We start from the raw sequence: 22,239 nt of genomic DNA, 5'->3' as shown, positions 1-22,239 counted from the left end.
GCTCAGTTTTATAATGTGTATATTGATTGAAGTTTTATGATGTTTATACTGATTGAAGTTTCAAGTGATCGCACTCTTTTCTTTTCTTGTCAGTAGTGTACATATTAAAATATCCCAACAAGACATAAAAAACCTTGCCTACCCTACCACAATAGTGAGAATTTCATGGCAAGGTAAAACTGTTGAAAGACTAGCTGAGAATAGAGATAATTCTTTCTCTCTCTCTCATATATATATATACCTTGTCCAAATGTAGCTTGACATTCAGAAGCATAGGGAATGGGCCATTATATTAGCACATAGGATGCGCACATCATACATCATTGACTTCTCCCATAGACAAACACCTCTGTCAACAATGTGCCAAGGAGATCACATGTTGCATGGACAATACCATCACGATATCATGGAGATCATTGCTTTCCATATATGATCTGTATGAGGATACCCATATGGACTTGGCATCTTACACATGATTTAACATAAACTTATAGTTGAAATGTCCAGCCAAAATGTTACCATCTAGACCCAACCACATCCCTCAATGCCCTCATCTCCCAAGTCCCTATTGTAGTACATGCCTGTTGCTATCATTAATTTCCATTACCACACCATTCAAACACCACATGCTTGGGAATATGCCCCAAAATCATCAGTATGATGAGGAATGTAAAGAGATGTATCAGTAGCTTGGAGAAATTATGCAACAAATTAGCGTGCAAGAAAATAACTTTTACATGTCAAAGAAAGGCTCACTTATGAGGAAGCGCAATATTGGGATTTATACCGCCTTTTCATAAGGATTCAGCCATTATTTGACAACACATTAAACAATCTTAAACCCTGACGTAGATCAAGGATCCACACCTATGGTATTCCTATGTAGAAAGTTTATACTATATCCTCCTACCAACTCCTCTTATTGTAAGCATTGCTACATCCACCTTCACCTCAGATGAGGTTGAGAAAGCAACGAGGAACCTTCAGCATGGATGATTATCTGTCCACGTAGGACTACATGCACATTTCCACATTTACATTCATGAGCATGATGGCAAGTGCTCCCACATACACAAAAAGAGACGAGATACCCAAGTGTATCCAACAATCACAGTTGCCCCTATCATTGCACACATGTTCAATGGGACCATGCACACTATTGTGGGGCCCCTCCAAATTATCAGACTATCATGGAGTGGTGCCTGAAGTGGACTAAACTGCGAAGGTCAAAGATATATGAGCCCTTGGCCAAATGGGGTATAAGAGAGCTTTATCTACCACCAACCACATCCATACATTACGTTCCTTGGCGGATCAAGCCAAGCCACAAGCAAGTGATTTTATGGATGCTTTGTAGATTTCTGCAAAATACCAAGGGAAAATCTCCTACAAAGACTTTGTGCACTCAAAATTACCTCACATGATGTGGCCTATATATGCAAGCAGTATATGAGCAAGTGCTAGGATGAGTTAGGTGTCCAAAGGGCTACCGAAGGTAATAACAAGAATCATTGGTGTGAAGCAAGGATACCCACTCTCCCCTACTCTTGTTACATTGTATATCAAGGTAATGGAGTACATCACACTTGTCCACATTCATTTTAATGCTAATGACATAATCTTAGTGTCTAAATTTATCATGATGGTCTACAACATCATCTCAATGCCTAAGATGGTTCTGCTACAAGAAAGGACTCGGGATAAACCTAGGAAAGACTAAAGCCATGATTTTCTACCATCCGTGCCAACTCACAAACAAGTTGTCTTGACCTATCAAGATTGCAAGCCATTGAAGTTTCAAGTCATGGTATTCCTACATAAATCTAGGAGTCGCATTGCAAGCACGAATGGGTGCATCTCTATCACTTTTGTTTTCGAGAATTGAGTCACTCATTGATACAAATAATGCTGTACATATTGATTATGCACTTCATCCTTGTAAACCATCTCCAAAATCATATCATTGCATCCATTATGGTCATGATCATGGAGCTTTAGAAAACCTATTTGTAATCATGAATTTCTCATAAGACAATATCAGCCTCTTATAAATGTCTTCTCTCGCTCTCCCAAATTATTATAGATTAATAGAAGATATGAAGAAATGGTTTGGAATGGAATGCATCATATTTGCTTTATGGTGTGTCTCCATGAACAAGGCTTCTTTGGAACACCAACATATCTCACCGTGGGAAAGATGTGGACACCCATATTACACACACTAGATTACATATGTTACACCAAACTACAAAACCATCTTCTGAGAATTAGGAGACCACACTCATTGATACATGCTAGAGAGCCTATATGTTTATCCTTCATCAACACCGTTGCTTCGATACAACTTAACTCACATTCTCTTTGATATAAGAATAGCGTGTTAAGGCATGAGGGAACTCATCAACTATGCATATTTTGTTGTGAATAAGTGGATTCAGAATGTCTCAAATGCATCAAACCTCTGATTTCATGATCATGTCTAATCTTTACTCTTAAATAGCATTTTCCTTCTAGACTTATTCAAAATTAATTGAGAATACACTAATTATATTGAAGATCTTCTCTAGCTACATATGAGGGCAAATGTGTTCTAAACTTCGCCCATAATCATTTTCAAACTGATTTAGCTAGGCAAATGCCTCAAACCTTTGATTTCATGATCATGTCTAATCTTTACTCTAAAATAGCATTTTCCTTCTAGTCTTATTCAAAACTAATTGAGAATATACTAATTATATTGAAGATCTCCTCTAGCTACATATGAGGGAAAATGTGTTCTAAACTTCACCCATAAAATAATTTGTTCTCGTCTTCCTCAAAAACTTCGACATTACTATATGCCGTTACAAAGTGAGGGGTTGTCCCTTGAAATGGTTGCAACCAGAAGCTCGCCTACCAACATGTGCCAAATAAATACTTCACATTTTGAAGGGAAATTAATTAGCCAATCCACCAATATCATGATTTTCACCAACCTCGGCCTTTGTGAAGATCTTAAAGGGAGAACACTTATCCTCCAATCATGTGTTATTATACCTAGGACCTAGGTAAATGATATATCTCATTGGTGGATGATTTGTGAACCTTTTATGATTCTAGTCTCTCACCTTCTCTATGTACATGTAGTGTATATATTTGAACAACATCGTTGTATATAAAAACATTGGTTTTATCCTATATTAGAAATTAAATTTTAGACTATTTACAAACCCATAACCTAGGTTGACATATTGCATGTTAAAAATATTGGATGAGTTGGGATCAAAGAATATTCAAATTGTGTAGCAAGAGACACATTGTTCAAAAAGGTTCTATTGGGTCATAGTCAATAGTATAAGATCTTGATAGTTGTGAGTTATCTTAAAGATTAAGTTAAATGATCTTCCAATAAACGCTCCCTACTAACTTGAGATGACATAAGCGTTTCCTATAGATCACAATCTTCACTTAGGCAAAATGTTTGAGATTTCTGGACAACCATGACAACATAGTGGTCATAGTGGTAAAGTTCATGCTTTGGAGCCATGTTCCATAAGTCTCATACAATGCATCTAATGTACTTGTATTAATTGTCAAAAAATGTCATCTTTTTTGTTGCAAAGAGACTTTACAATTCACTTTCACAATCCAAGTCTTGTTGGAACTGAATAGCATTGCCTTCTTAATGCAATACAGTATATATTAAGTGTTTTTTGTAAGGCCTTTCTTAAAGTGAACAGTTTCTTTACAAAATTGTTGGTGTATAGGTAAACTTGAATCAACGTACATAAAATTTAATGCTCATAAATCTATTAGCTTTTAGAGATCCAAACCAGCACCAAGCATTGGGAGTTATGCATTGATTAATTGTAATAGTTTTTTTGTACCGCTGTCTATAACCTTTACTTGTTTTATTTGGTATACATGCTTGCACTAAGAGTAATAAGCACCTCTCAACCAAAAAAGGCCACACTTCAGATTCACTTAACAATATTGATGTCCTTATGGATGAACAAATTTCTCCTATCACATTCCTTCATAACTTGTGAATTTGTTGTTGAAGGCCTTACTCAGGTGTGACACCCATCAAACTCAATTATTGATTATAATGATTGAATCCTCTACGGAAGGAAATATCTTTAACTTCTAACAATTGTCACAAAAGAATGGTCTTTTATCTCTTGCTTATTAATATGTTCCCCTTGGATAATGGTTGTGTAGGAAGAGATTGTTAACAATGAACATGAATTTCTAGCTCTTGCAATCAATGGCTTGTAAGATTAATGCTAACCTAGCGCCTTGTCTTTCTCTTTATCAATCCACCTTCTTTCTGATATCATATACTGCTATTAATGGTTGGTAAATTGCATGTCAATAATGTTTTCAAGTTATAGCATTAAAAGCATTGAAAGTTTGATATCAAGGATCACATTTGTTAATCATAGCAACTTAGCGCTACAAATCACATCCTTTTGTATTGTCATTCACTATGGTCTTCAATATTTTGATTATTAGGAGACTAATTACCGATTAATCTCAAGGGTCATCACAATCGATCTTGGCGCATTCAAAACTCTCAGCACACATAATATGAGCTTTACAAGAATAAATTTATTATTAAAAGATGGAACCATACAAAAGTCATTTGAGGACAATGTCAGCACAAATCTAACCAAACATAAAAATTAGTCTCACAACAATATATCTAATTGGATGAATGTGACCTCTGGCACTTACCCCATTAATTATACACTGAATGCATTTTTTTTGTCATAAAAAACAAGTCAAGTTAGCAAGACGAAAAACACCATATCCCACTCCAAAATGTTAAAGGATAAAGCTATCTACTATCCCTTCAAATAGAAAACTAAAGCTCAAGATAGAAACGACAGTACATCGGTTGTTTTGTACTTTTATGTCTATACAACCATAACAAAACAAAAAGATTCGAAGAAAAGTAATTCAGACATCTTTGCAAACCCTATAGACTACAATTTTTATCATCATATAAGATCAGCTACATTGTTGGGAAGCTCTTCGATTGTTACATTGTAAAACCTTTGTATATCTTGCAACATCCTCAAGTCTTCATTGGTAACGAAATTGATAGCCACACCTTTGCGCCCAAACCTTCCACCTCGTCCAATACGATGAAGATAATTCTCGGGTTGTGTGGGGAGATCATAGTTTATCACTAATGACACTTGTTGAACATCAATTCCACGAGCCAAAAGATCGGTAGTGATAAGTACTCTCGACGACCCTGACCTAAATTCACGCATGATTATATCTCGTGTATTTTGGTCCATATCTCCATGAGTCGCTGAGACAGTGTGATCTCTCACACGCATTTGATCGGTAAGCCAATCCACTTTCCTTCTGGTATTGACAAAGATGACACTTTGGGTGATCGCAAGAGTCTCATAGAGATCACACAGGGTGTCAAGCTTCCACTCCTCTTTTGTCACATCTACATAGAATTGTTTTATACCCTCCAAGGTGAGCTCATCTCTCTTTACAAGGATCCTCACAGGTTTATTCATGAACTTCCGGGTGATTTCAAGCGCCTCGGGAGGCATTGTGGCCGAAAACACTCCCACTTGTAGCTTCTGTGGGAGAAGCTGAAATATATCATAGATCTACATCCCAGAAATAAAGATTGGTTTAGCTTTATTCAAGGTTTTAGGTTCAGCATTTAAAATTTTTAAGGTTTGGGTTTTCAAGTTGTGTTATAGTTAGGATCCAGAGTTTAGTGTATAGGTGATGGGTTTTAGAGTTTAGGGTTTGAATTTACCGCTTGGGTTTAACGTTAATGTTGCGGAGTATGGATTATGGGGCATGGGTAGGTTTGGGTTTTAGGACAAGGGTTAAGGTTAGTGTTTCGATTTTAGATTTCAGGGTTAGTGTTAAGGTTTTGGGATTTACAAACCTTCATATGTCCAATAATTGGCAGGTGAAGAGTCGGTCAAAAGCTTATCACAGATTAAAACAATAGTGATAGCACCGTATTTCACATTTCATAGTCCATTGAATCCTTACCTGGTCCTTGAAACCCCGCGAGAGCATCTCATCAGCTTCATCAAGAACAAAAATCTTGATATGATCAGGACGAAGAGAGACACGGCGAAGCATATCATAGACTCGTCCCGGGGTCCCAACAACTACATGTACTCCATTTTGAAGAATCCGGATATCTTCTCTAACACTAGTCCCCCCCACACAAGCATGTACTTTCACTTGGAGGTAGTCACCAAGAGCTCTCATTACCTTCTCGATTTGTTGTGCAAGTTCTCGGGTAGGTGCCAATACAAGTGCTTGGCACTCAAATAGATTATAATCCAATTGTTGAAGAATTCCAGAGCAAAATGTGGCTGTCTTTCCCGTACCTGATTGAGCTTGTTGGATTACATCATAACCCTTGGCAAAAGGTACAATGCCCCTCTGTTGGATAGCAGACGGCTTCTCAAAACCTAAATTAGCAAGGTAGTTTATTTAGATAGCTGTAATTAGTTTTTTAAATTGGTTTTATTTGAATATGAGAGAATATATCCTCAATATTGATTTATATCAAAGAAGAAATTAGATTTACCATAAGCATATATGCCTCTGAGGAGGTTCTCATGGAGACCCATTTCATCAAAACTTTCGCATACCTCATTCCAGGTTGAGCTTACCTCATCTCCATCGCCTGTAAGACTGTAAAGAGAATATGTGTACATTATTGACATATATATGTATACACATGTTTCTTATTTTCGGAGCCAACAGAAAGTTGAGTTTCATGTTAGTCGAACATAAATTCACCACGACAACAAAAACATCAGAACAGTGTTAGAATTGCTTATCACTGCAGAACAAAAATTGAATGGAAAGGTTCTGTTCTCTGAACTCTTTATCGCAATTAGATTATTTTTGGCTAGCGTTCTGAGTATAATTACGGATTTTTCTTGAAATCTTCGAAACATCCATATTACAAAATCTGGTGAAATGTTTTCAAACACGTTGAAATTCAAGCCATTTTAACCACATATTACCCCCAAAACGCTGTCATTGCACGGTATGACACCATTGATCCATGTTGCCGAACAAAGTGCCAGTGGCACATCCATTATTTCACAAAACCCAAAAAACGTACAATTTACAAACAGGCTTCTAGTACATCATTGCACACAGAGGACCTAATGGAAAGAGTTATATGTTCCACAGGATGACCTAATGTCGAAGGTTGAAATTTACAACTGCACAAATAAAAACCCAGCATCTGTGCTAAACTATAACAGCACAAATAAAAATCCAGCATAAAAAGGTTTCTAAATTGTACTACCCGAAATCTAACCCTAATATGCCAATTTTCTTACTTCTACCAATGTACGGAAGCCTATATGAAAAAAGGTTCTAAAGTACGAGAATTGTAATATATCAAAAGTCTCAACTTTACGAAAACCCTAGCATGGGAAAGGTTCCAAATTTTACCAAGGCACAAATTGGCGGGAAATCTGTCCTTTTATCACTTCACAAGGCAGAAGAAGAAAAAATCATAATAAAAATCACAAAAAGAATAATAATAATTTACGTTAAGAACGAGCTAGATCTAGAAAGACACAGAGTGCGGGAGACAGAATAAAGAGTACTTACGCTTGTTCCATCTTGGCGTCGAAGCTTTGAGGATCATAACTATCTGAAGCAGAAGCCATGGAAGCAAGAAGGAACAGCGGAGCTCGAAAGAGAAGGAAGAAAGAAGGGAGAGATGGAGATGCGGATGGCGATGGCGATGGCGATGGTGGAGGAACAGAGCAAAGGAAGAGGAGAGAAGTATGCAGAGGCTTTGTCACACTCACACACACCCAAAACTAAAGTCTATTCACATACGCAATCTTTGCTCATTTCTGGATTGGGGGGGAGGTTTATGTGTTCTTTCAATCAAAGTGAAAATTCTTGAGATTATTTCTCTTCGGTTGTCAAGTTGTGTTATATTCGTGAGTTACCTATACGTTGGTCGATCGGGGATACAACCCATGTGTTTTGTTATGTGTTCTTTCAATCGAAGTGAAAATTGTTGAGATTATTTCTCTTCGGTTGTCAAGTTGTTATATTCATGAGTTAGCTATACGTTGGTCGATCGGGGATACAACCCATGTGTTTTGTCTCTTGGTGCATGAAAATTGGTCCCTTGCCCTTCGACTTCCACAACTCCGATCGAACCACATAACCGACCATGTCTCGTGTGCCTTCGATGGAAGGATATATGTAATATGTATATATGGATGCACATATTCATTGTCCATATATTGTGGTTACTTTAGAAATTTTGGATTTTTTGTTGTTGATGCACATTACTCTAGAGGAAGATTGTAACCAATGTGCTTTTGCTACTTGTGTTAAATTCAAACTACTTCGTGATATTATCAAAATGTTTTGTGTGAACAAAATAATCGAAATAAAGTTTGCAAACTTAGTTGTAAACAAGCCCTCGACTTTCTTCTCTTAGGGATCCTTCATGCTTGTCCAACACAAGTGTTGTAATTTAATGTCCTTGCACACAATCACGTCTCCAAAGCTTGGGAAATTGTGGCTCATGTTGAGGATGTTCAATGCTTGTTGGGGGGGTCTCAAACTTCTATAGGCAATTCATATGAGTTTTTTGAGATTTTAATGTGCTCAAGAACATTGACAGAAAACATTAAACATGTTTTCCTTGTCCTCACTAAACCTTAAACCCTACACACCAAATTAGAGAAGGAAGAAGAGCTTGTGAGGCTCTAACTTGTGTCAAGAATGTCTTGAGCTTCAAGACAACTTATATGGGCAGCAGTGGGACATGTTTGGTTGCAAGGAGAAAGTGGAACAATAATTTGTATATAGGTAGTTTAAGGAAGGCCAAGGAAGAACAATTGTATCTGTGAGGAAGTAGGTGGAAATAAATTTATCAATAAAGGATCGGGGAAAGCCTAACAATGACAAGAGATCTACGAGTGAGAGGTGTGTCAAGGGTGACAACATAGTGGGAGAGAGAGAGTAAGTCAGGGGTTAGAGGTGAGCTACCAACAAGAAGAGTGCAAGTAGTGAGTGAGAAGAGGGCCTAGAGAAGGGGAATGAGAGTATAGTGGCGAGGGGAGTGCTACTTCTAAAAAGAGGGTCTCGTTGTTACGAAAAGGTACCACAAGATATAAGGAAAAATACATCGTAAACAAAACTAAAGATTTTAGCTCCAAGAAGACTAGAATTCTCAATAACCATAAAAATGTAAAAGAATAAGTATAAAAGTAGTGCTACAAAGAAGGGTGTAGGGAGCAAGTGAGAAGGGGGCCTATAGCAGGGAAACAAGAGTCAGGCGGTGAGAGGAGTGTTATCACCAGAAGAGAATCCAATAGTGGAATGAGACCTAGGAACAAAGTTAAACTCGAATATTTTCAAGTGTTCGATTAGTTATAACTTATGCATAAGATTGATCTATAAAACCAAGTCCTAGTAAGAATCACCATGAAAATGATTGGTTGGAACTTGGCATGTTACTTCAAAAATTCATGTAATCCAACTTGGCACGTTGTGGATGTACATGGATTGTTATCCACACTTGAACCTGGTCAATGATATATGGATAATGACTAGTGAATTGATATAATAGAACATAGAGCTTAGTATATTTGTATAAATCATTAGGATTTAGCTCACAAGCGGGGTTCAACACTAGGCACGGATAGAATACAATCCATTTGAAGCTAGATTTTCTTTTCTCTTCAATGGAAAGTAAAAATCCGAAAACAAGAAATCATAAGAAAGAGAAGCAACAAATATAAAAAATCTCGAAGCAAAAAGCAATAAAAAGATAAACATAAATAAATAAATATAGGATAAATCCATGAGGTGTAGGGTTCTTTCATTTGGATGCAAGTCGAGAAAGAAGAAGAAGATTTTTGATGCTAGGAAGCAACGAATCTCTATGCGAAAAGCAACAAAAAAGCAAGCAGGGGGCATGGCAAACGAGTGTAGGCGAAGCCAAGAGAACTTGTTGAGATATTCCAGGCTTCTTTTGTCTACGAAAGAAAAGCAAGAGAATCTGACAGATGGGGGGGGGGGTGTCTAAAAGAAGAACGCACACGGGTTACCGGAAAGCCCCAAATATGGAAAGCAAAAAGCAACAGGAAAAGCAAAGAGCAAAAAAGAAGCAAAAAGGAAGAGGAAAAGCAAAATGCAACAAACACAGGAGCAAAAAAGCAAGGAGCAAGGAGCAAAAGAGCAAACGCAAACGCAAACGCAAACGCAAAAGCAAAGAACAGGGAACAGATAAATAGCTGGGGGGGGTATAGAAACGTAAATAAAATAGAATGTTTAGCTTTTGATGATTAATAATTTTGCTAATATCTGTGTTTTATTTTTATTTTTATTTTGCTGATATTATCATTTACCTAGACCTAGCGGTGGTGGTTTTCTTTCTTTGAACGCAGAAAGACAGAGAGAGAGAGAGAGAGAGAGAGAGAGATAGAAAGAAAAGAAACAGGGCAGACGCACAGAGTCACACAGAGACAGAAGAAGAAGAAGAAGAAGAAAGTATCGTTCATCGAAGGACAGAAGAAGAGCCTACGCACGGCTAGAGCTATGTCGAAGAAATCATGGGGAGGAGCTGGTGCTTGGGCCGCAGATGCAGAACTTGCAGAATCAGAAGAGGCCTCCATGCCCCCACCATTACCAACGATTGTCGATGCCTCAGCTTTCCCTTCACTAGGTGAAGCAGCTAGCGCTAAAGCCTCGAAGAAGAAGAAGCCACAGGCTGTCCCTTTCGCCAAGTTCATGGCAGCCAAACCTGTTTCTCTTAGCGATTCCAAAGGTCTCACTTATGAAGACATGGTGATGCTCCCCACCGGACCCCGCGATAGATCTGGTGAAGAAATCACTCCTGGTGGCCTCGGTGGTGGTTTCCGTGACTATGGCGGTTTCCGTGGTAGCGGCGGTGATAGAGACAGTGGGAGGAGGTCGGATCGGGACGGAGGCCGCGATGGTGGATTCGGTCGGGAGAGCGGCTTTGGCCGTGATTCCGGAGATGAGCCCTCCAGGGCTGACAATGTCGACGATTGGGGTGCCACAAAGAAATTTGTTCCCTCTGGTATGGGTGGAGGCACAGGGCGGTATGATGATGATGCTGGTGGGCGGCGGAGGATGGGCGACTTCTCCTCTTCCAAGGCTGATGAGGACAACCATTGGGGCTCTTCGAAGAAATTCACCCCTGCTGCTCCTGCCAGTACAGGTGATCGGCGCTCATCCAAATATGACTTCTCGGCTCGGAATGGCATTGACACCTCCAAATCAGTTGTGGATGAGGTCGAGAATTGGGCCTCGGCAAAGAGGTCTTCTGTCGCCCCGAGCTATGATTCATTTAGCAATAGAGATAAGGATTTTGGTCTCCCTAGAGATAGGGATGGAGCTGATGGAGATAAATGGATAAGGAATCGAGATAGAGATGGTTCACGCCCCCTCTCTGCCTCCAAAGAAAGGCCTCGCCTTGTGCTTCAACCTCGGACCCAGCAACCCTCTGATACTTCTGCCCCTTTGGTTGCAAAAGAAGAGCCTTCTCCTCTTGAGCATCAGCCGACCTCTGAAGAAACAGCGGTTATAGAGAAACCAGCCCGTAAAATTAATCCTTTTGGTGAAGCAAAGCCTCGAGAAGTGGTTTTGCAGGAAAAAGGGTTGAATTGGAGGCATCTCGATACCGATGTAGACCCGAAATCAGTCGACAGGTATTTAGTCTCTGGTTGTTAATCCTGTTGGGTTAGCTGGTTGCCTTGGTAGAAAAATATTTTGCTAGTTATTTTCTTAAATTGCAAAAAAATGATGGTTTTTGTTGATTTGTTTTGGATGAAGATATTCATAAAACTTAGCTGGTTATTTTTCTTTGATGGTAAAATTGTTGTTTGTGTGATGCTATTAGTTTTGGATGATATTCTTTCTGAAAATTTGCTGGTTTTGCTTTTTGGATGCTGTTCTTTCTAAAACTGTTTATGCGATCATAAGTGACTCGTTTGGATGCTAGTCTTTGTAAAACTCACAAGCTTTTCTAGCTATCTGTATGGAAATCATGATCTCTTCTTGACTATAATTAGTATACTTTTCTGGTTATCCATCACTGGTATATAATTTACAATTTTTCCTCAGTTATTTGTTTGACATGCATTCTTCTCTTTTTATTTTTAAGCATTTTTCAATGTATTCTACTAATATATATGTATGTATTTATAATTTGTAATTTTTGCTGGAAATACCTACTCTTTTTAGCTGTTGTTGTTTTCTTCTTTTGGGGGTTTCTAAGTGAGTGTACAATTTTACAGTTTTTTTCAGTTATTTTAGCATTTGAAGTTAAAAAATGTTTGGTTACAAATTGGAAACTTTTTTTCACATGATTTTGAAGTAATTATTTTATGGGGTAAGTTTAGAGTGCATTTGTCCTCATATATAGCTAGAGAAGATCTTCGATATAATTAGTATACTCTCAATTAGTTTTGAATAAGATTAGAAGTAAAATGCTATTTAATAGTAAAAATAAGACATGATCATCAAATCAGAGGTTTGAGGCATTTGCCTAGCTTAAATATGTAATCAGATGTCTGTTGAATTTGAAGCTACGCAAAACGTTTTCGGTCTGAAAGATTAGAACAGGAAATGGAATCTGAATAAAGATTAGAGCTAATCTATCTTAGTATGTGAGGGAAATTATAGAGTACATTAGATATCTCTAAATTTTTAAATGGAAGTGATTCATGTTGTAATTTCACTGTAAATTGATTTTGGCGTGTATATGTAATACCCTGTAATGTAATGAAATTATGTGATTGTTTTTTCCCAGGACCTCAGAAGAGCTTTCTTTGAAAGAAGAGATAAAGAGAATAGAAGACGCAATCAAGGAAAAGGAAGCTGAATGCGAAGGGAAAGAAAATGATGATGAAGATGAGGAAGCTAAGAAAGTCATAGCCGAACTAAAAGCGGAGCTTATTCAATCACAAGAGAAACTTGAGAATCTCACCTTGTCCAGTGAGAAGAAGGAAAATGGTCGGGCAACTGATGCATGGTCTCGAAACTCAAGTAATGGGCGCCCTTCTGTTATTCCTCCTCCGGAACGACGAGGTGGTCGGTGGTGAGAAGAATGATAAGGTTCTTCTTCTTCAGATCATCTTATTACTCTGGCAAGTAAAAGTTCTTTTTAATGATTTTCTCTCAAGTTCTCTTTTTTCTTTATTATTTTTTTCTTTTTTTCCTTCATTTCTCTCTTTTTAACTTTTCCTTAGATGTATATGTTCATTACTGAAGTCTATTTTTAGGGCGCATTCTTGATTTTGGGCTAAATATTTTACCAAAAAGGGGTGGTGCTTCGATAATTAAGCCACATCACTGGAAAGTGTGAGAGAGCTTGGTTTGAATTGAAAGTGGGATTATCGAGTGGTTTAGGATTTTTTGGGGTATATGATGAGAAGACTAAATTTTGGTTGAGAAAAAGATATGGCTTTGCAAGAAAAGAAACGAAAAAAAACACTAGATTTTTGGAGTAATTTTTTCTTTAAAAAAGGATGCACATCATCCGTGATGTACAAGGATTATTGATATGTACCAAGTATTTAGGAGGATGTTTTAAATGTACCAAGTATTTCTCGATATGTTGTAATTTGTCGAGAGAGTTTTAATAGAGTTTTGAGGCTGTTGAGTCAATTTAACATGATATTTTATGTTCATTATCTTATTTCTTATGGTCGTATGGTTAAAGAGTTGGATATGTAATGATGAGACAGTTGTGGTTGAGAAATGGATTGTTGATTTAAAAAGGAGAAAAAAATAGAATTTAGGATAATAGTCTTTTGCATTGTTTTATGTCGTCGTGAGGAATGAATATTCATATCGATGAATGTGCTAAGTATATGTACACTTCATAATGACAATGAACTTTTCAGAGTAGATATTATGTTCTGCATTCATTATTAACAGTTACTAACACCACTGGTTTTGATAGTTAAAAGTAATGTCACTTCGGTTCAGTAGATTATAAACAAATTAATATGTTTCTTTGCTAACAATAATTGCAATGATGATGTTTTCTCAAACATAAGAATTAGAGTCAATTCTACAACATGCTAGTGTCACTCATGATACCATCTTGTGTACATGTATGTTTTGAGCTTTAGAATTGTTGCTAAGAGAAAAGCTTATGAATGCACTAGCAGGAACTTGAGAGGACATGGCGTACTATCTAGCAAGAAATTCTTTGCAAACTTTTACAATTTATGCCTTTCCCAATGTGATAAATGATAAATTGTAACATTAATCAAGCTGGTGTGTCAAAAATGTCAACATGCACATTTGCTTCAATTCTTCTAGAAGGGCAATGCAATTTGTTTTTATCAATCAATTCTATTGAGGTTTGTGGCAAACTTGGGCAATGGTAACCCAATCATTGTGATGGCATTGAAGTCAAATGTAAATGACCATGGAGCATCAAGTACTACATAAGTTCCTTGAGTTATATATAGTCCAATCATGTGTTTCCGTTGATAAATCGGGCTTTTGAGTTAATGGAGTATTCAGTTTAGAGTTAATGCAATTAGGGTTTTAGGCTCATAACCTTAAATATTTATGTATAGAGTTCAGGTCTTGACCCTTAACTATAAAGGATTTGGAGTATTGGATAGATACTATATACATTATTAGGTTGAAAATAACTGGTTTCTACACTCTGGAGTATTTTGGATTTGTGAATTATTATGTACTAGCAGGCAATGTTGAGGACAAAGCTAAAGTCATCAATTAAAACATGAAATTCACTAGACTATGATAGCAACCATGTCAATAGCTGATTTCAATGGTGGTGCTAACAAGCATACATGTGTGGTTGGGTATCCTTTTAGATTTTGTCTTGATAGACAGTTCTTTCCGACTTGTGCTCAATTTTTGTAGTTTGCCTTTGTAACATCATTATGCATGAATCTATAACTTCCGGTTATGAGTACCAACATGACTTACTACCTAGATCATCACTTTGTAGATAAAGTTGAGCTTACAAATACTTTTTCTATCTTTCAACATATTTAAAATGACAAATCTACGTGACCATTTACTCCTTTATCACATGTGAAACATATGCAAATGCTCCTTAACTGATACAAACACATTACAACTATGCAAGTCCCCACTTTTTGGCACAACCATAGGAACAATGACCAAATTGTCTAGTTTGTAATACATGGATTGAGACATCATAGAGATAAAATCTATTAAAATATATGTTTTGTGATCATATTTCAACCTTCATAAAAAAGCATCTCGTACAAAATAGAGGCCCTTTATGTACCTTTGTAGTCGTCAACCACATGAGCTTCCATAAACAATGCACAACTTGCTTTAGTGATGGCCAACACTCCAATTGAAAAGTATCCAAAACCCTTGTACTAGGGCCATTGCATTATGTCAAGTAATCTGGCAATGCATTGTAGCAAAATAGCTCAACAATAACTTAGCCAAAAACTCATTTGCCATTAAGAAATATCAATTTGCCAAGTTATTTTGCTTTAGTGCAAATTGTTGTGCGGTTAACTTTGACAAGTAAAATTCCAAAATGTATTCATCAATGCTAACCTGTCATATGCTCTATCCAAATGTACTATCCAAATACATTTGAAGTCCTTAAAAGTAAGGGAGGCAAATATTCCAACTTTAGATCTATCCATAGGGTGATGGTATGAGTGACCATTGTGACATACTATGATGTAGTAGCTTTCTCTTATGTTTTCTTCTACTCATAAGTTGTATAACATGATCCACGAATCCTCATCGACCTTGTAGAAAGCAGACAAGTAAATGATCCCCCCCCTCCCCATGAATGTAAACATTGCATATATGTGCATACTTTATTTCCGATCCTCATAATGGAAGGGATGTGTTACTTTGTCGATCATCGACCAAGGGATAAACTCAATCTCGATGATACAATGGAATAAAGTTTCTAAGATACACGAACACATCTTGGCCATACATGGATCGTGACCTTTTAAGTTAGTGACACCATCAATCGAGATAACAATGAGTGAGAGGACAAGGATCAATTACTAGCAGTTGTGTTTGGGTCAAAATGTTTGCCTTTGGGATCTCTCTCCCATGCCATAATGCAAATGATCACCAAACCACTGATGTGTTCGGGTGAATGGAACCTTCAGGATGTCTCCGTCTTGTCGTCATGCAAACGGGAACAAAACTGGTTGTGTGTGCGTGGGCCAATGTCACATTTGAGATCTCTCCCCAGGTTTTTATCTTGCCACCATCCCAAATCAAGATGGTCAGAGTTTCACCGACCGCAACCGCAAATTCCTATTCCTATTCGAAACGGATAGACTGACTTTCCTGAAAAAATGATACATGTTACACCTACTGTGATATAGCATTATGGATCCATTCAGATAGATTGTTCCTTTGGGATTTTACACTACACCGTGGTCCGTTGTCATCAAGAAAACGAGATCAAAACGGCAATGGTTCGGTTTGAACCGAATTGAACCGCGAAGCCGCAACTTAACGGTCTAAACGGTTCGGTTTAGGTTTAGTTTTCGGTTTTTGTAAACGGTTTGGTTTCTGTTCGAGCCTTTATCGGTTTAACGGTTTTCCATTTAAACAATTTGAAACCGTGGTTCGAACACTTAAAAAAATAAAAAAGTGAAAATTTGAATTTTGATCTAAAACATGAAAACCAAAAGCAAATTGCAAAACCTCGGTTTTAACGTCTCAAAAACCGTTTGGTTTGAGCTTGAATTTTTTGTAATGGTTTAGTTCAATTTAAGCTTCGAATTTTATTTTTTTAAACCGTTTCAGTTTGACACTCTCGAACCGAACCCTTGCCGATTGTTATGTAACAGTGCCAATGTCGCCTTCAGGATTTTACTACCAACAAGAATCCAAAGTGTTTATGTGTTTTTGGTTATATATATGTATGTATGCAAAAGAGAGACATATCGTTAGGCCACAAGGTGTGAAACCAAATCGTTAATGGTTGTTTCTTCTTCAGGATATTTCTTTTCGGTGCCGACGGAGGAGAGAAGAGAGAGGGAGATACATACAGAGAGGAAAGAAAAAGGTTTTAGGGTACGTCCCAAGCTTCCATGGTTCCTTCGCCTTCTCTCTGCACAGCCGACTCCTGTTAGCCTCGCCAAAAGCTTCTCTCTCTATCTCCATCTCCATTGAATTCTTCCGATTGGATGTATTCCTACCTATCTCTCATGATTGAATGGTAGATTCCTCTGCTATCATGAATTCTGTGGTCATCGACATTGACCAGAGTCTCCTTCCTTCCCCTTCTGCTATTGTCGAAGAAAATCGAGCTTCTCCATCGGATAGCTGCAATATAGAGCCGTCTGAGGGTTGCAGAACTTCATCCGACACTGGAAATAAGAAATATCCTTCAAATATGTTGGGCTTTACAGGAGGAGATGAAGTTATGGAAAAAGTAAAAGACAGTACGACTGAAGGTATACTTAAAGAAGAAAAAGAAAATGAAGAGGAAGAAGGTGAAGAAGAAGAAGAAGAAGAAGAAGCTGTTTTTCAACAGTCTCCTGTGTTGCGAAGAAGTGGAAGAAACTCTCGTAATCAAAGAGATTCTGTTTCCATTAGTGAATTGGCCAAGAAAGTTCGTCTTCGTGTGAAGAGAGGCAGGCGTGCTGCTAAACCTATTCTTGCAGGCAAACGAAATACTGTTCCAGAAGTCAAGGTAGTGAAAGCTAAACCTAGTCTTGGAGAAAAAGGAAGTAACGTGTCAGAAGTCAAGGAAGTGGAAGGCAAATCTAGTCAAGGTGATGTTTCAGAAGAGAAGGAAGGCAAAGGCAAACCTAGTCTTTTAGATGCTGTTTCAGAATGCAAGGAAGTGAAGTCCGAACCTAGTCTTTCAAACAGACGAGATGTCATTTCAGAAATCAGTGAAGTGAGAACACAACCTAGTATTTTAGACCAACAAGACACTGTTTCAGAAGTAGAAGAAGTGACACTAATACCTAGTCTTTCAAATAAACAAGATGTTGTTTCAGAAATCAATGAACTGAGAACACAACCTAGTATTTTAGACAAACAAGACACTGTTTCAGAAGTTGAGGAAGTGATAGCAAAGACTTGTTTTGTAATGGGCAAACGAGATGCAGGTTCAGAAGTCATGGAAGTAAACTCGAAACCTGGTCTTTTAGGCAAACAAGATATTGCTTCAGAAGTCAAAGAAGTGAAAGACTTTGAATCGGACAGTATACACAATACTATTGTAGTTCAGAAGTTGCACACTGAATCTCCTTTAACTGGAGTCCAAGAATCATCAGATAGAGTCGTTTTTCAGACCTCCCAATCTGTAGGGGAACTACCACGTGAGTATGAAGCTCCTTCAAATTTAGGTATTATCATAGCTGAGTCTCTCAAAGAAAAAATTCTACGAAAAAGTAGAGAGAAATCTGCCCGAAATTGTGTGGACAATGTGAGATATTATGAATCAAATAGGAATTGTCATGCAAGTACCATGGTCACTGAACTAGCAAGCTTGGCTCAGTCACTTGATGCTGATACAGAACAATGCATTTCAGTAAATGGGCATATAAATGATGTTGCCACTGATGATGTTTTTACAGAGAACAAAGTCAGAAATTGTGAAGATAATGATTACTCGTCGAGAGATTCTTCTCAGAAGGAATATCAAAACTTGATGCATGATGATTCGCTAGATAATGCAAACTTTTCTAGAGGTTGTTCAGATAGAGAATTTTCAACAATGCATGGTAGATGTGAAGGTCAGACCACTGATATATCAAAGCTGAACATGAGAGAGAAAAGTGTGCTAGAAAGCCCACTGCCAGATGAACCCCCTGGATTTAGTCTTAGTGGAAGAACTATGAATAGCCATCCTGATCGATGCAAACTTGGGTCCAGTCACATGATAGTATCCGAGAGAAGCACAGACATGTATGGTTGCCGAACAAGAGGCTCTATAAGTGCGTATGGTTTATCCAGCCTAAATAATGGATCAGAGCGTGCAGATTCAAAGAAGACCCAGGGACGATGTGCTGATAGATTTCAATCTGGAAATGCAATCAATCACTCTTCTGAAAGCTCCCTTAGCAAACGATCTTGTTTCCAAGGCCAAGCACCATCTATGCCATGTGATATTGCAGAAGGTAGGATTGCTGGTGCTTTATGTTCCTGAATGCCATATTTATGTCAAGATATTAAAGATTGCTCGTGCTTGTGTGATATTTGCTATGATGTATTGCTTATCAGTTGCTGTGTGGTGGATTGTTAATAACCAGGGCATATGTGGCAAATTGGCGAAGGGTCTGAGCGAGGAGAGGAGAGTGAAGGTGGTCAATTACCATGCCATTCTAATGGACCAGATAACAGATTAATTGGAGGTCCCTCTTTTACATATGATAATCAATGCATCGAATCTAATGAGTATGGTTTGGCTTATGATAATCAATACTATGAGGCACAAGGGTGTGCTATGGATTATGTTAATCACTATGATGAATCACAAGGGCACACATTGGGTTATGTTAGTCAACGTAACGAACCACAAAAGTATGGCCTGAAATTACCTGATGCAGGGTGTACTCCATTTAATCATTTAATACAGTTGAACTGGAAATGGACATCAGATGTGGGTTCAGAGAAACCCAATAATCACATAAAGATTGTAAAAGAAAGATCTGTTTTTGTGGGCTGTATACCAGATGGTATTGAGAACTTGGATTTGCTTTTGCGAACTATGATGGAACAGTTCCTTGAAAGATTTGATTTTGCTCCTGCCAGACTGGGTCAGGTGCAACTTATCAAAACCGTCAAGGATTTTGCTTTCATAGAATTGGCAACTGAAAAAGTTGCTCAGATTGTTCTTTCAGTTAATCAGTTGGATGTGTTTGAGTGGGGAATAAATGGATATCACTTTAACATTCAAGGCTGTACTGCAACCTATACCTCTGTGAGGCCATTGATTGAATATATGCCATTAAGGCCAGCTAGAGTGGTTTTTGTTGGTAATATCCCCAAATTTCGATGGCAGAAGGACTACCTTGAGAGCTATTTCAGCACAATTTTGCGTGGTTCTGATGGTCCTACTGATTGGAAGTATGTGTCTCGTGTTTATCTTCTTCCTGAATCCAGTGATGCCTATGTAGAGATGACTTCTGAACTAATGGCTGATGCTCTTATGTTTAAATGTGCGAAAGTTCCTGAGTTCCTAAGAGAGATCGGCCCTGATGTCTTTATTTGTCGGGATACAAGGTCGGTTCCTCTAATGTCTAGACATAAAGGGACAATATGCCCACAACGTTCTCTCTATATTGGAATAGCACCCCCTGGAGTAGAGTTCAAGATTGATTATGTAATGAAAACAATCGGTGAGATATTACCTTTCATTGCAAGGAACAGCAATCAACGAGGATATCTGGAGTATGTAAATCTTCAGCCAGGAAAGGATTATGCTTTTTTCCAGTTCAACACAGAGGCCTTTGTTGATGCTATTATGGATGAGTACATTGAGAACACACAGATCTTTATATGCAGAGAGAGTAAAGTACCATATATTATCCTTCGGCCTCCAGGATATGTGCGTCCTGGAGCAGGGTATGGTTCAAATATCCACAATGCTCAGCCATTTGTAGCTGAATTATCAGATACTGAGGGATCCAAACGAGCAAGGAGTGTTTCTTTGGATCCAAATAATAACGTCGGCTTGAAATTACGAAGATTTGGGGATGAACCTGTGAAGAAACCAGATTGTATCATATCTATTGGTGCATCACCAATTCCCGCTGCAAATTGGAATGAATCACCCTCAGGATTACGCTCAAACAATCATGATTGCATGATTGTTATCGAGGGTCTCTCAATTCAACATAACTATAGACTGATTCGCGGAGCATTGAATGAGTTGTTTGAGAGGTCTCTTTGGCACACTGGACAGCTTGAGGTTGGAATGCTTGTTGTCAGGTATCTTGAACAAGATGGAAATTTTGCTATGGCCACTCTTACAAATCCAGAATTTGTGTCTACATTACTGTCGATGAGAAAGGTATTTGTTCTGGCTGGACACGAGATTAGACTCTTACCTAAGGATTGTAGAAGGAATTTCAAGTGGAAAGGAAACCCTGCAGATTTATCTGGTGCCCATTGTGAACTATCTTCCTTGAGTGATGATGACTCACATGAAAGGGCGATCGCCCAGAAATCTTTCAATGAATACAATGCTGATTGCATAATGCAAAATGATATAGGGTACTCAGAAACAAATTGCAAGTATCCACAACAATATGGTAGCAGTGGTCGAAGAAACATGGATGATCAGAATCCACCAGGATATGACAGAATTAGTAGAAGAAACATGGATGATGGGATGTATACGAGGAGTGTTTCAAGGCAAAGAGATGAAGGATCTAGAAATGGATACAGAGAATTCTCCCAATGGCACAATACAAAAACTCAACATCAGAATGTGAATGCACAAGTTAAGTCTGTGGCACCCTTTCCAAAGCCATGTGAGGGGAATAATCCTAGGGCAAGAGTTCCTCATATTCAGAAAGGTACTGGATTCCTCAACAGTAGTGGTTTAAGAGGGGAAGAATGTGGATCAAGGATAAGAAAGAAGTACCCAGATGAAGGTTTCCGAATAATGAGTAGGGATGGCAAAAGAGCTATTCATAACCCTTCCATGTGTGAATCAGAAGAGTTGATAGAAATGGGTAAGAAGAGGAAGGCATCGGAAGTTGTGCAAGAGAATATGAAGAGGTTCAATAGTAGGAGGACGAACCATCATATCTCGATGTTTCCATGACATCCCATGTGAAACGCCAGTCCTTTTTCTGTTCTCTCTCCTTCTTGCTACTCTAATTCGATGGACATTCAGGGTGTATGCTAAGATTTTCCTATTCCTTTGGATAGATAAAGAACAATAACAGATCTTTCATTTGGCTGCCTAATTCAGTCCTCTGTTCGAAGCGATCTCCTATTGCTGTACACAACAGCGAAGGACCTAATGATAATGCTAAATTAAAAACAGGGCAAATTTTCAAGATGTGTGTCGGTTTGTCATAATTCTGAAAATGCGCCTAAAAGAATGCCCTGCAGCATGTTTTCAATTAGGTTCACCATGGGTTTATCAGCGGCGATGTTCGAAAATATAAATGATGTGAATTAACGGTTTTGTAAGAAATTTCACAACATTCTTTGCCACATTTACACCTAAATTATGTTCCGTCATGCTTATTTAATGTT

General features: G+C 38.0%; 3 protein-coding genes across 4 annotated transcripts; 2 read left to right on the top strand and 1 right to left on the bottom strand.

Annotated features, from left to right (window-relative positions):
* Positions 1-4,808: 4,808 nt before the first annotated feature.
* Positions 4,809-7,806, bottom strand: LOC147859773 (eukaryotic initiation factor 4A-3-like). Its single transcript, XM_087324371.1, has 4 exons — positions 7,615-7,806; positions 6,569-6,675; positions 6,019-6,449; positions 4,809-5,618 (listed from the first exon to the last, which is right to left on the bottom strand). The coding sequence occupies exons 1-4, from the start codon at positions 7,671-7,673 to the stop codon at positions 4,983-4,985; spliced, it is 1,233 nt and encodes a 410-aa protein (XP_087180497.1). The 5' UTR covers positions 7,674-7,806; the 3' UTR covers positions 4,809-4,982.
* A 2,697-nt stretch (positions 7,807-10,503) lies between these two features.
* On the top strand, positions 10,504-13,681 carry LOC147859772 (eukaryotic translation initiation factor 4B2-like). Of its 2 annotated transcripts, XM_087324503.1 has the most exons (3): positions 10,504-11,711; positions 12,815-13,151; positions 13,287-13,681. In XM_087324503.1, the coding sequence occupies exons 1-2, from the start codon at positions 10,576-10,578 to the stop codon at positions 13,104-13,106; spliced, it is 1,428 nt and encodes a 475-aa protein (XP_087180629.1). In that variant the 5' UTR covers positions 10,504-10,575; the 3' UTR covers positions 13,107-13,151; positions 13,287-13,681. The 2 variants fall into 2 exon arrangements, with proteins under 2 accessions (XP_087180629.1, XP_087180628.1); XM_087324502.1 differs by having other exon boundaries at positions 10,505-11,711; positions 12,815-13,681.
* A 3,389-nt stretch (positions 13,682-17,070) lies between these two features.
* LOC147859771 (uncharacterized) lies at positions 17,071-22,037 on the top strand. The gene is made up of 2 exons (XM_087324280.1): positions 17,071-19,145; positions 19,278-22,037. Exons 1-2 carry the CDS (start codon positions 17,228-17,230, stop codon positions 21,797-21,799), a joined length of 4,440 nt encoding a protein of 1,479 aa, XP_087180406.1. The 5' UTR covers positions 17,071-17,227; the 3' UTR covers positions 21,800-22,037.
* Positions 22,038-22,239: the final 202 nt, after the last annotated feature.

This window comes from Azolla caroliniana, unplaced genomic scaffold (assembly GCF_043228905.1).
Source record: "Azolla caroliniana isolate FFs.n. ecotype wild unplaced genomic scaffold, voAzoCaro1.0.p SCAF_9, whole genome shotgun sequence".
Lineage (NCBI taxonomy): Eukaryota > Viridiplantae > Streptophyta > Polypodiopsida > Salviniales > Salviniaceae > Azolla > Azolla caroliniana.
The sequence above is the reverse complement of the archived record's forward strand: the minus strand, read 5'-3'. Positions and strand labels throughout refer to the sequence as shown.